Below are 14914 nucleotides of genomic sequence, written 5' to 3'. Positions count from 1 at the left end.
AAATAATTAAAATAAATAATAATGATAGTAAATAATTAAAATAAATAATAATTATAGTAATTATATAAAAAAACAATTTTAAAAAAAATTTTAAAAAATCAAGCCAACCAGGATCTTATTTTTTTCAGATTGCTTATCCGCTGGATTGAAAATCAGATCGTTTTCGTAGACCTGAAGATCGCCCTCGCAAGTTCAAATTTTGAAGCTGCTTTCGTTTTTGAACTTTGAAAAGGTTATTCTGCGCCTTAATCGATATCGAAACCATGGAAAATGGCTCCACAATGGTGTCGGTTTGTTATTGACGCGGCGTTGGAGTATGACACTCCAAAAATAGTTCATATTAAGAGCAAGAAAGTTGGGATTATTAACAGGTTAATACAGTTAGTAATCATAAGTTACATCGTCGGGTAAGTAAGTTTGTTTTGTGTGAAGCCTTCACCGATATCGCGATGAGATTTTATCATGTGATTTCTACTGCAATAATCGGCATCAATCAGCAAACCAGTCCAGCCGGTGTTTCGCTGTACAGCCAACGTCGATCTCCTGTATCGGTGATATAACAATCGCGTGCTCTAGCCAGTCTGTTTAGTAGCTAGCAGAGTACCCTTTTAAAGTTTACGCCTACACGAGTTGTAATATGGTGTTGATCGGACGTCAGGTGACCACCGTGACTAATTCATACTGTAATCTGGTTGTAGTCTGTTGCCATTTTATGATAGATTTTTGCATAGCGCTATTTCGATCAAGTTTTTATATATTAACTCATTGTAATAAAAGTTATTTGAAAACTGGCCACACGTTTCCACCTCCACTGCTGAATATCTCGACATTTCCTTCTTGTAATCAATGGCGGACACAAGGGGTCGATCCTTTTAAATCATGTAAAAAATGTATGCCAGGTGTTGCAGTAAAAATGCACATTCGGGAAACTAAATAAAACACTCTTAAAAAAATCATTGGGCACACTCATCCAGCCACCCTCGTGATTTCAAATGTTTGACCCCTTATTTGTTTCCAACACAAAACAGTCATCATAATTATATTTGAAGGGTAGCTGTGTTTCTATAATTAGTCATGTCGAAATATTTATCCAAATACATGTGTAAATGGAGAATGCAGGTATAGTAAACATGAGTAATTATGATGTTTACAAGGTACCTGCATACTTACTGTGTTTTAGTTTATAATTAATTATTAAATCCTATTAACATATGTTGTCAGTGGTATCCACTATGACCTTAAAACCAGCTGAAGCCTTTGCATAGAACAGCATGGCTATGGTTATTAAATACATAAATTAATGAAAAAATAATTACAATATAATTATATTTCTACAGATATAGTAGTTATATTTTCAGTTTATAATTGTTTTAAACTTATAGTGTTTAGCTATTTCCACTAATTGTAAACTAGCTAGTGCAAATTAACTACTGTAAAAGGCTTAATTATTCAATGGGTTTTAATTTTGCTCATTTCACTGACTGGAAAATGCGCTAAATTAAAACCCAGTGAATATGTCAAATTTAGCATAGAACACATTATCTAAATGATAAAACTGTGAATTTAAACTCGATGAGTATGCCTGAAATGGTAAATCAGCAAAATTTGAACCCAGTGAAAATTAGTCATTTTACAGTATTATAATTTTCTAATTTGGTTCCAGTGAGAAATGCTGTTACATAGACAGGAGTTCACAGTGACTAATATATTTAAATGACAAAAAGAAAATACTGAGCACTGCAAATGGAAGTACTTCATTGTGGGCATCAGCTGTCACCATACACTGTTTATAATAATAATAATTTAATACTGGTAACAAGTGCAGTGTTACATTGTTAGTTTTTAATTAATGTATACTTTTCTAGATACAATGTATTTGTAAACTAAGATACACTGAATGTCAATTATTCTGAAGTGTCTGCATTAGCAAATATCAAATGTGTTTCTGTGGTCAAGATAAGTAATATTTAAATGATCCTGCATAAAATAAATGCAATGTTTAGTTTACACACACTTCTATAGGGCAAATATTCAAATATAAATATTTTAAAATTGTCTTTTTTTATTTTGGGTATTTGTCAACAATATGTAGCCTATTTTTTTTTAGATCTAATTTTTGGAAAAATATGTGCCAAATAAAATTTAAAAAATGAAATTAACTAACAATTACCTAATAGTTTCCTTGATTGGCAGCTTGGGAAGTTAAATTTTTGCAAAGAAGTAAACTGCTCTGAATTATCATTTGTTCTGAGCATTGGGGAGAAACAAATGCAAAACACTACATGAGTAAAATCTCTATGCCCATGCATTTGAAATCGAACAATGCACTGTGCCAGTCAATTGTGTACAATGTACAATTTCTTTATTTTATTTTGACTATATTCTTTCAAACAAAACTTTGTTCATATAGATCTGACATGTTTACGTGACAGGGTTTCAATTTTCACTCGCTGAATTTGAATATTTTGAAATGAACACGCTGACGACAGATACACGTTTTCACATATGTACTCACATCAATTGTAGGCCTAAATGCAAGCAAATATTCACTGCTTCCTAGTCTGTATGGACAGAATTATTTCATTTTTTTATAACTATCTTTATTATTATAAAATTGTGAAATCATTTTTATTTTCGAGTAGCATACCACCTAAAGCTGTCAATTTAATTAATTTTGATAACAATTAATTATTTGAATATCAAAACTACACATCCATAAAATTAGTATAACTTTTGCAATTTTTTACATCTGTAGCTATAATTTTTTATTAAATTTTAACGAAAGGAATATAATTTCTCATTTGTACAGATCAAATCTGAAAAACAAAAATGCAGGTTTATTTGTCAAGAGGGGGAAAAGACTTTAGCCTTTTAAAGTTTAACACTGAGGGTCAAATATTTGTTGTATATTTAAACAGATAACTCTTATCAAAAATATTTCAATACGCCCACTGTATTTAGTACCGTAGTTATCTGAACAATCACGCTGGCCAATGTTTTGGATAACAAGTCTTATTTTGGAAGATAACCAGAACCAAAACATTGCCCTAATGTTTTGTCACTTTTCTCAACAGTATTTGTAAAATCAACTGTTCATGCCTGGTGTCAATACAAACTGGCTTTCTTAAACGATTGATCTACAATTGTAAAAACTCTCTCAATTCTTGGTGTTCAAAACAAGATTTAAATTTGTATCTTTTTAATTCGTGTTCAAACTTTTTATGAAAAACACAGGATGGAAATCATTATTATTAACCGAATTAAAAAAACAACAACAAAAACATTTTGAAAAACGTGACATCCCTTGATGTATGCTCTCCTTACATTTCCAGTGACCCTGATTGCAACACATCATATCAGTGATGATTTCAACGAAATATGAATTAAATCTTTATTACTCACAACATAAACGTAACTATAGGCATGTGACAAGAAAAAAAAATGAGTTCAAGCAATGCATATAGATAGGAACATTTTCTCAGATACAATTAGAATGCATTGCTATGACAGCTTGAGTTTTCAAAAGGATTTGAACCAGGAAAAAGTAAGTTTATTGTAAAAAATTTTTAACATTAATATAAATATATATATATATAGTCACAGTTTTTGTTTTCTTCACAGATACGTTATAGTCTATCAGAAAGGTTACCAGGAATTTGACGATGTTGTGAGTACGGCAACCACCAAAGTAAAAGGCGTGTCTTATACCAATCTGTCCAATGTGGATCCAGCTAACTTGACGGTGGACGATACCACACCGTATGATAGACTATGGGATGTGGCAGATTATGTTATACCACCACAGGTAAAAAGATTATGGCATATGAATGCAAGCATAGTTCTATTTGTTCTATAGTTTGTATTGTTTTATATGATTACTAAATATTACTGATACATTTAGTCGCTAATTACTAATACAGTAATGGTTAACCCACAGCACCATTTTGAACCAGGAGTCAATTTTAACTCTTAATCCAATATGGCATTGTGGGGAGTTTGTTATTCTTTTGATATAAAATATCAGTATGGCCATGGTGATATCACTTATTTTGGCTTCTTTATTCCTAAAACCTGACTAGTGTCGTAACTGGTGCTGTTTGGATGGGCCAAAATGATGATGAAATTTAGTGACAATTTTGCAAAATGTGAAAATATTTGCGCTGTAGTTTTGGCGTAAAAATTAACAGGCACTCAAACGGTTAAGAATTCTATATCAGTGGATTTCCATCAAGGCCAAAAATATTAGAGGGTGTTATTTTTGTCATCCTGATCATATATAATAATAATATATAACTTAATAATATATGAAATACAGGTGTCCAACGACAGGATTGTTCAAGGATTTGAGTATGTCAAACTTTATGAAAAGTTCATTGTGAAATGTGGGCATGGCAAATACTGGGGTGTATAGACCAATTGTACATGATATGTACTATTAAAAATGAGTGCCTTCACTTCATCAAGATATTTTGTTAATATTATTGTTACCAGAATCTAGTGTTCTAAAACAGAATTGATAATATTTGATTATTTTTCAGATGCACAGTTCTTTTTTTGTGATGACTAATATGATTATCACTGTAGACCAAACACAAGGAAAATGTCCTGAGGTGAGTTCAATAGTTCAGAGGTCAATTCTGGTCATATGCTTCCCCATTCTCCTTCCCAGAGCTCCTTGGGATTAGAACACTGAAAGTGTCTCTTCCACCTAACACTGCCATTTTGTGGTGAAACACTTCAAGACTTTATTATCCATATTCTTGGCATGTTTTTGTTATTAGAGGGCCCTCGTGTTCTCTAAGCAGGCCATTCTGCCACTGGCGACGAAATATTATCAAACGAAAGCCCATCATAGTATTGATGGCAAACTCATCCTACTATCAACGGCAAGCATAAGATTGTGTGGTGCTAGAGATATATTTGTAGAAATAGAAATCTGCATGGATTTTGATGCTTCCCATAACCTTCCTTAGATTAGCTTTCACTGTACAACTGACTATGAGGTCAAATATAGATGCCGTTGGCAATAATCACCTTACAAATTGAATTAAAAAAAAGTTGCATAAATGGACAGTTACTTGTTAATGACAAAATTTATGATGATTATCCCTTAGCAATAAATCCTAATATGGCGGTCATTTTGAATTGAAAATTGGTCAAAATTATTTCAAGTATGGTTGATAATTCAAGCAATATAGTACTAAAGTTATTAAAATGTGGCAAATTTAAGTTATTTTTAGCATATTTAAGTAATTTTGTTTGAAAATGCATTTTGATAAAAATGATATGCGATGATTCCAGGAGTAAAATAAAAACATTGGTTTTGTTGTAAACATAGTATTTGTTCTAAATGTAAAAATTTGTGTATATGTGTTTTAGATTGTTTTGTACATATCGGTATATGTGGTAAATTTGGGGTGCAAGTACAATTCTGTTTTACATTATTTTATTGAATGTTTAACGTTATGTTTTGCTGTCAAAACAAGTTTTTATTTTTCAATAAACCTTACTCCTACCTAGGTATATACCGTACTCAACCGCGTTAGCGCCCATGCCCGGGCAAGCGCCGACTCCCCACTTTTGCGCAATTTTCATATTTGGGGTCACATTCGGCAAAGCGCCCACCCCTTCAAAATGCAACTAATTTAAAACTTGGTCTTGCGTAACGAATCTTGGTAATCGTTTTTATATGATACAGCGTGGATATCGACCGCTGTGAACATGTTGTGAATGCGTAGACCACGGTAACCGTGCGTAAACTACGCTTCGACAATGACTTGTTAATACAAGTAAAATGCGGTAAATATTTCATGCCATATTCAGTTTACCTCTTTAAAATGGCTAGTTACTAGTTTTTTAGAAAAACCATGTCGTTTATTCGCTGAAATCAATTCCAACTTCGACATCGATCATTCACTTCCGCATTGCGTTAACGGAAAGTCTTCGGGAATTTCCAAAGAATTGCGCCGGTACAACACAGCATTCTGATTGGTTAATAACCAACTTGACCCATTAGGTCAAAGGACACTGCTGCAGGTCAAATCTGCAAATGCATCATGGCGGAAAGTGATTTCATCGAGAGTTTACGTACGATCCAACACCTTCGTCAGTGGAGATAATATGAGAATTTTGACTTCGACTGTGTTCCAACAGACTCAAATGTTTTTAATTTCGTAAATTCTGGTGGTACGTAATTAATATTGTAATAAAATGTGCATATTTTTTGCGATCATTTCTGTTTCTTCATTGCGAAAATCAATAACGACGCAACTAATTTCGTAATTTGATTTACCCTCAAAGACGTAATCTGTCACATGATGAATCAAAATTTTCATTTGCACTCTTTTTCGAGGGGGGTGCTCGGGTAAGCGCCCACCTCTAACAAAGCGTGATTTTCTGAGTTGAGGCCCCTGGGCGCTAACGCAGTCAAGTACGGTAAAGCAGAATTATTTAAAAATGCACAAATTTACATTGCATTTTATTGAAATAGGCCTGATTGACATTTCTGCTTTGGTGCTGTGTGCTGGTAGTGAGAATTGAAATAACATAGAGTGCAGTGTAATTACATGTTTTGTCAGACTTTAAAATATATTCATTTATATTTACATATTAGATGTGTACATGTGTTTTTTTTATACAGTCAAACTAACAGGGTTTCAATATATATTTCATTATTTGAAAGGACCCAGGAATGTTTGGTGCAAATTGTACTGTGGATGCTGATTGTCACGAGGGAGAAGCTATAGTCGCAGGCAATGGTCAGTAAATCTACAGTATACATGTCAATGAGGTCATATTCTTGGGGGCGAACATCCAGGCACTTTCTCTCTCTGGCAACCATCTTGTTGAAATCGTAGGCCGAAAATTCTCAGAAAACTGTACTTTGGGGTAGTGTAGACATGTCAATGATAGTGTATACATGTTCGTATATAAATTTGGTTGCTTAGGTTGAGTTTGTGCTGTTTCCTCGACTTTAGCCGTTTTCACCGGTGTTCCACAGCAGCTCGCACAGAGCCCATAGAAATACATTGTACAGTGGTGCGTCTTAGCAACATAGAATGTTCTGTGACTTAACCTTGTTCCTGAGAATATTTGCTAATGTCAATGTTACTCAATTATTTCATGTAACAAATAATATACTTTACCATACACTTGAAACAGTACGATATGTTTATGCTATATACACAGTTAAATGTTATTAAAAATGACAGGGTTTACAAATGCTCACTGTCACCACCATTGCAGGCTAAGTTGCTCACTTGTTTTGTTATGCACCTCTCAAAATTGTTACGCGATTAGAACTGGTTTGTTCAAACCACTTTTATGAGGGTGTTTTGTTCAGCTAAATGCACTCATTTATGAGTGTTATGACACACCATTAACTGTGTCCTGACATTTCACACTGTGTCAGTACATACATTTTGTTTGGATAACTTTGACATTTATTATATACAAATTTATATGATTGAATAAAATAAATTGAAAGGCAATTGCATAATAAATTTTTATTTATATTCAATGTGGCCCAGTACCCCACTATTAGATTGACGTCTCTTGTTGAAGTCGGTTTATTATAATCGTGTAATGATCTCCAGGCGTGCATTTTAAACCAGTCAGCAACTTATATGGCAATGTTGCTGTTCAAAACAATATGGCAGTGACAGTAACTGTATTTTCATAACTGATGATCTATAAAATTAAAATGATTGGCATGTCACATACAACCCGAACATGGACGCTTAATTCTTTCATTGACCAATGAAAACATTTGTCGTCGTAAGTCAAATAAATTAACTCCTTCATTGAATTGAACATTTCTAGTAGATTAATGTAAACGTTAACTATTGCATTATAGGTGTGGCTACTGGTAAATGTATAGATAACCCAGGGTATAATAACACAAAAACTTGTGAAATACTTGCTTGGTGTCCTGTGGAAAGAGACATTAAGCCAGGTCCAAGGTAGGTTCTGTATCTTGCTTCAGTTGTTATCAAAACAATCAGGGTTGATGATTGGTTAAATATAGTCACATGATATTATTGCATAATAATATTTTCTCCCCATAGTATGTGTAAAATATCAATTAATTTATCATTATAGTGATTATCTGTAGTATATTGGTCTTATTAGCATATTTCCCGCGCTTGTAGTTCACACATGCGCATTGTACCTGTCGGTTGGTGAAGCCATGTTTTGAATAAAGTAAAGTCTATCGATTGTTCCTGCAAACTTTGGTTTGTTTCATCTCCGCCTTACCACAGGCCACAACATATTTGGCGACGAGGATGAAACTGTGTATTTGGAGAACCGGCACGACTGTTTTTGACATTCTGCAATTCCGTAAAGTGGTAAAACTTGTCGATAGAAAACTCATCCAGAACTGAACTGTTGGCGCTGTACGTCTATTTTACACGTCCGTACGTTAATTACTCGTATTTGAAATGGCGAGTTCACTGATAGGAACGGTGAGTCAATTTAACCCACAGGAACAGTCTTGGGAAGACTACTGTGAAGTGATGGACCAGTTCTTTCACGCAAATTCTATTGATGACAATGATCGAAAACGTGCCGTGTTATTGTCTTCCGTGGGTCCCAAAACGTACGCGTTGATTAAAAATTTGTGCCAGCCAGACGGACCAACCAAAAGCAGCTATGCAGATTTAGTAAAGCTTGTGAAAGCTCACTACACTCCGAAACCAAGTGAAATTGTTGAACGTTATAAGTTTAACTCGCGTGTCCGTAAACCCGGTGAAAGTGTACAATCATACATGGCTGAATTACGTAGACTTTCAGAACACTGCAATTTTGGTATGACCCTTGAAACTATGTTACGTGATCGCTTAGTTTGTGGTATTAATGATCAGACTACACAACGTAAATTACTGATGGAAACAACTTTGTCTTTGGAAAATGCACTGAAGATTGCTGTTGCAGTTGAAACCACAACACAAAATTTGAAAGACATGAACTCTGTAGACTCTACTCCGCCTGTTAGTGTGATTGCGTTCAAGACGTCAAAATGGAAGGGAAAGCCTGGCAAGCCAGCACCAAGTCGGAAAACACAGTTTGTGGGCACTAATCAAGGGCAAGTAGCAGAACAATGTTATCGTTGTCTAGGAAATCACCTACCAAGTATTTGCAAATTTCGAAATGAAATTTGTCACTATTGTAAAAAAGGTGGACACATTAAAGTCGCATGTAAAAAGCTAAAGCGAGTTAAGGCTGCCAATCACATGACTGAATCAGATGGGGAAAGCAGTGATACCCAAACATACCCATATGACAATGTTTTTGGTCACTGTCAGTCTGATGAACTACTTGGGAAGTGTAGCAATTCCAAGTCTGGTGGATATACAGTTAATTTAGGGATTGATGGAGTGAACACTAATTTTGAAGTGGATACTGGATGTCCATTTACCTTGCTGAATCAGTCATCGTTTCACAAGTTACAAGATTCACAGTTACAGGACAGTCCTATTGGTCTGAAAACTTACACTGGTGAACGTGTGAACATTATAGGTCGTAAATATGTGTCTGTTCAGTTTGACAATAAGAGTGTTAAGAATTTACCTCTTGATGTAGTTGAGGGAAAGGGTCCCAACCTTGTTGGCAGAAATTGGATTTTACAAGTGCCAATTAATTTAACAAAGGTGTGTACTTCAAGCTTAAGTTCTAATGATAGTGATACTACCACATGTAATTATTTGCGAGTAGTAATAAGCATGAAAATTTGTTTGATGATTCTCTGGGAAAGTTGCGTGGTTTTGAAGCCAAAATTCATGTTGACAAAACTGTCCAACCTAAATTCTGTAAACCCAGATCCGTAGCCTTTGTACAAAAACAAAAGATTGACATTGAATTAGACAGGTTACTTAGTGAAGGCATTATTGAACCAGTCACACATTCTGATTGGGCTACTCCAGTTGTATCTGTACCCAAAACTGATGGTACTATGAGGCTTTGTGGTGATCAGAAGTTAACTGTCAACAAAGCATCACCTGTTGAACAATATCCTATTCCACCTTTTGATGATTTGATGGCACAACTGGCTGGTGGACAAAAGTTCACAAAACTTGATCTGTCCCATGCTTACAATCAATTAGTTTTGGATGAAGAGTCTAAAACACTTCTTACAATAACTACACACAGGGGCCTATTTAGGTATAACCGCTTACCTTTTGGTGTAAGTTCAGCTCCAGCAATTTTTCAGAGAACTATAGAGGGTGTCCTGCGTGACATACCTGGTGTTGTGTATTTTGATGATATAATTGTAACTGGGAAAAATGATTCTGAGCATCTTGCAAACTTAGATAAAGTGTTATGTCGTTTAGACAATGCTGGTTTGAAACTCAAGAAAACTAAATCTGAGTTCATGAAAGATAAAATTGTGTATTTAGGTCACATGCTAGATTCTGAAGGTATTCATCCTTTGACTGGAAAAATTGACGCAATACAAAAAATTGACAAACCTAAATCTGTGACTCAGCTTAAAGCTTTTTTAGGTCTTTTGAATTATTATCATAGGTTTTTACCTAATCTTTCAACAGTGTTAGGACCATTACATTTGTTATTAAAAAAAAATGTAAAGTGGCACTGGGGTCCAAGTCAGGACAAATCGTTTGAAGGAGCAAAACAACTTCTTCAGTCACATCAGTTGTTAGTACATTTTAACCCTCAGGAAGATTTATTACTGAGTTGTGATGCATCTCCATTTGGTCTTGGTGTTGTCCTGTCTCACAAATACAAAGATGGTAGTGAGAAACCAATTTCATTTGCATCCAGAACTTTAAATAATGCTGAACGTAATTATGCTCATATTGAAAAAGAGGCATGTGCTATTCTATTTGGTGAGTACGTAAATTTCACAAATATTTGCTGGGCAAGAAATTTACTATTGTCACAGATCATAAACCATTGTTGGGTCTTTTCAGTGAACTGAAAGCTATGCCAACTACCTTGTCTGCCCGAATGACTACCGGTAGATGGTCTTTAATATTAAAAGCATACGAGTATACTATTGAGTACAAGCCTGGGAAATCCCATGGTAATGCTGATTCGTTAAGTAGAGTACCTATTTCTAACATAAAGTGTAATTATGAGGAACACATGTGTTTGATGTTGGACGAGTTAGACTCGTCACCATTTACTTCTGATGATGTAAAGTTTTGGACAAGTCGTGATCCTTTGTTAGCTCATGTCCGTGAATTTGTATTACGTGGTTGGCCAGAAAAACCTCCAGATGAGAGCTACAGGCCATTTTTCTGAATTCGTAATGAGCTTACTGTAGTTGATGGATGTATTGTTTGGGGTACACGTGTGGTAATTCCACCGCAAGGTAGAACAGAACTTCTCAGGGAGCTACATGTAGCACATCCTGGAATGAACCGTATGAAAGGTTTAGCCCGTAGTTATGTTTGGTGGCCATCCATGGATGCGGAAATTGAAAATAAAGTTAGATGTTGTGATGTTTGTCAACAAAATCAGAAATCTCCAGCAAAAGCTCCATTACATCCTTGGGAAGTTCCTAATAAACCTTGGACTCGTGTTCATATTGATTATGCCGAGTATGAAAAATATAATCTTTTAATAATAGTTGATGCGTATTCTAAGTGGATCGAGGCTCACAGAATGACCTCCATCACTTCAGCTGCCACAATTTTGAAGTTGAAACAAGTGTTTGCTACTTTAGGCATTCCTGAAATTTTAGCATCAGATAATGGGAGTAATTTTACTAGTGATGAATTTTCACATTTTCTTAATGTAAATGGTATTACACAAATCTTAGTAGCACCATACCATCCTTCATCCAATGGTTTGGCTGAAAGAGCCATTGAAATTGTTAAAGATGGTCTTAATAGAGTTAAAGACGGTACAATTGACGAGAGATTAGCTGAGATTTTATTTCGCTATAGAATCATTCCACATTCGAGAACCCAAGTTTCACCCGCTGAACTTTTAATGAAGCGTAAGCTTAGGTCTCGTCTTGATTCTGTACACCCACAGTTTAATAAAAAAATTGTTGAATCTCAAAGGAAAATGAAAGTTTTCCATGATCAAAATGTTAAAGAGAGACAATTTTCCATTGGTGATACAGTTTGGACTCGAAGTTATGGTTATGGTAGTCCTTGGGTTAAGGGAAAAATAGAATCTAAGTCAGGTCCTGTATCTTACACAGTGAAATTGTCTGATGGTCGATGGGTTCGTCGCCATATTGATCATATTGGTTCTAAACATTTTGAGTCAACTTCAATTGAATTATCAAATACTAATAGTTCAAATCCTGTAATATCATTGGAAGATCTTAAAGTTTCACCGAGTGATATTACTAGTACAAGTGCTATTTCTACTAGTCATAAACCTGTTATTGAAAACAATACTGTAGAAAACTCTAATCCTGTTTCTGTACATGTTACACCCAGTGGTGAAAGGGGTAACGTTGAGAAAGATAGTATTGCAGTGAGTAGACCAAGAAGAGAGATAAAAATACCAGAAAGATTTAAAGATTTTGTATTGACAGATACTAAAAGTAGTTGCATTTAAACAAATGTTGATGTACTTGTTTTGTATGTGCTTGTTATACATACAGTCTTGTTAAAATTTAGCGTTAAGCATTTACTTCTGTATGGTGTTATAAAAATTAGTTTTGTGAAACAAAATGTAATTTTTAGCTAAGGGTAGAGGAATGTAGTATATTGGTCTTATTAGCATATTTCCCGCGCTTGTAGTTCACACATGCGCATTGTACCTGTCGGTTGGTGAAGCCATGTTTTGAATAAAGTAAAGTCTATCGATTGTTCCTGCAAACTTTGGTTTGTTTCATCTCTGCCCTACCACAGGCCACGACATTATCAGAGACTGATGTCCCTTTACATAGGTTAGCATCATGAGTATGATATGTCCTATATACACTGTTATATTAATTTATCATTACAGTGATTATCAGAGACTGATGTCCCTTTGCATAGGTTAGCATCATGAGTATGATATGTCCTATATACACTGTTATATTAATGATATTTATATTACAATAAGGAGTACTTTAACCTTTTCACCACCAGACTTTCTTGCCCAAATTATTCTGCATTTATTTCTCCTATTCTTCAGTATTTCCAGTAATGAATCCTAATTTTGATTCAGAATGCCTGACTGAGGTGTTTTACCTGTTTCTCAGATGCACTTTCACTGATTTGTTTGCTATACATATATACACAAAGGCATATAGTGGTTTTAGTGGCCATTTGTAAACAAACAAAAAATCATATTGCAAAATTGGAACATGTCATCCACTTTTCTCAAGTATATGCAGATCCATTTAATTCAAACCTGATGTGAACATTACTCATGAAGTTTTGTGATTTGAGTCAAAGTGTCCAATAGGCATCTTTGTTGGGGGTTTTCTATTTGTCCATATCCATTTCTTGGATACACGCTTGACTGAATTAATTTGTTCAAGTATAGTTACAAAGATGAGACATAATGTTGTGTCCTCAAAAGTAAATTCATCCTAATAAAAGCGAAGACTTTGTCAGTGACAATAATTTGCTCTGCATGTACCATTATTGGCTGATCACATGATACTTGAATCACATGACCACTAAATAAAATCTGACAAAAAAAAAATATACACTTAGTAAAAATGACATGAGGTAGGAGTTGAATAGTACAGCTAAATTAATTGTACTTGCAAATCTACAACAGGGCCAACATATATATTTCTGATCCTTTTCTGCGATATTAAATTTCTTTTCTGTAGCACTGTATGTTAATGCCGGAGTTTTCTCTTTGCATATAATCTATGATAGAAATTGGCAAAACAAAACAGTTTATGAAAGTCTTGTCTAGTTGCTATGGTAACACATATGACATTTATGATAAGTACCGGAAATCACCATTACTGTTCTCTTCCAGGAAGGACAAACCTGTACTTTATGAAGCTGCCAACTTTACAGTACTAATTAAAAATTCAGTATCATTCCCAAAGTTTGATTTTCAAAAGTGAGTATTGCAATATTGATATTGTGAAATACAAACTTTGTTTTAGGAAATATTCAGCATTATTTGTTTAATAAGGTAATGCTAATACGTGTGTGTGCAGGTAATTTGAAGCTTGTATGTACTCAATGTTTTCATTAAATCATTGAATGTTTTCATTAAATCATTGAATGTTTTCATTGAATGTTTCATTAAATCATTGAACAAACACTTTTATTCTACAATATTCTTTATCAAGTTTTAAATCAAATAAGCTCAAAATATCATTTTAAAATTTGTTCTGTACTTTTTTATTTTATTTTTTGTTGTCAGTTTATTTGGTTATAATTTAATCTCACTTAGGGGAAAACCTCAGATTTTATCATTTGCATAATCATATTATATATTTCACAAAATATAGTATTTCATTAATTGTATTTTACTGTTTACAACACTCACAAACTGTAGGTTGCATGCAAGGTTCTTATTAACCTTCTGACATGAATTTTAAAAAGTGATTAAAACATTTCCAGTGTTTTCTGATAATAAAATATAATAAATCTTATAGCAATAATTTGTTAGTAATAAAATACAATACATATAATACTAGAGTAAAATGTCAGTCATTTATATTTCTAATTTGAAATATTTTGTTTAAATGTTCAGAAGCTTGGCTTATTATTTATATTTTTTTTTCTTGAACTCATAATTTATTTAAATATCTAAAAATCACTTTTTAATTCTTTTGGAATATTGATATTACTAAAAACTTTTGTCTTTCTGTTTGGTATCTAAGATATGCCATGAAGAAATGTTCAGTGCTTACTGTTCAAACCAAAACTACACTTATTTCAAATTAAAATTAATCAGTATTTAGTATTTCATCATTAAAAAGAAAGAAGCAATTTGACATTTAGTTAATATGTTCATTTCATGGAATACA

At 33.9% G+C, this 14914-nt stretch overlaps 1 protein-coding gene across 2 annotated transcripts in view; it reads left to right on the top strand.

Moving 5' to 3' along the window:
* Nucleotides 1–234: 234 nt before the first annotated feature.
* Nucleotides 235–14914, top strand: part of LOC100313714 (purinergic P2X-like receptor) — a 36940-nt gene continuing 22260 nt past the window's right edge. Inside the window, exons 1-6 of one of the 2 annotated variants that reach the window (XM_085490843.1) lie at nucleotides 235–407; nucleotides 3622–3805; nucleotides 4539–4610; nucleotides 6683–6758; nucleotides 7856–7961; nucleotides 13909–13995. In XM_085490843.1, coding sequence (XP_085346969.1) covers nucleotides 271–407; nucleotides 3622–3805; nucleotides 4539–4610; nucleotides 6683–6758; nucleotides 7856–7961; nucleotides 13909–13995 — 662 coding nt within the window. In that variant the 5' untranslated portion in view covers nucleotides 235–270. The remainder of the gene's footprint in view (nucleotides 408–3621; nucleotides 3806–4538; nucleotides 4611–6682; nucleotides 6759–7855; nucleotides 7962–13908; nucleotides 13996–14914) is intronic. The other variant, NM_001168169.1, reaches the window with a different exon arrangement.

The sequence above is a fragment of the Saccoglossus kowalevskii genome, chromosome 16 (assembly GCF_978046115.1).
Source record: "Saccoglossus kowalevskii chromosome 16, keSacKowa6.1, whole genome shotgun sequence".
Taxonomy (NCBI): domain Eukaryota; kingdom Metazoa; phylum Hemichordata; class Enteropneusta; family Harrimaniidae; genus Saccoglossus; species Saccoglossus kowalevskii.
The sequence above is the reverse complement of the archived record's forward strand: the minus strand, read 5'-3'. Positions and strand labels throughout refer to the sequence as shown.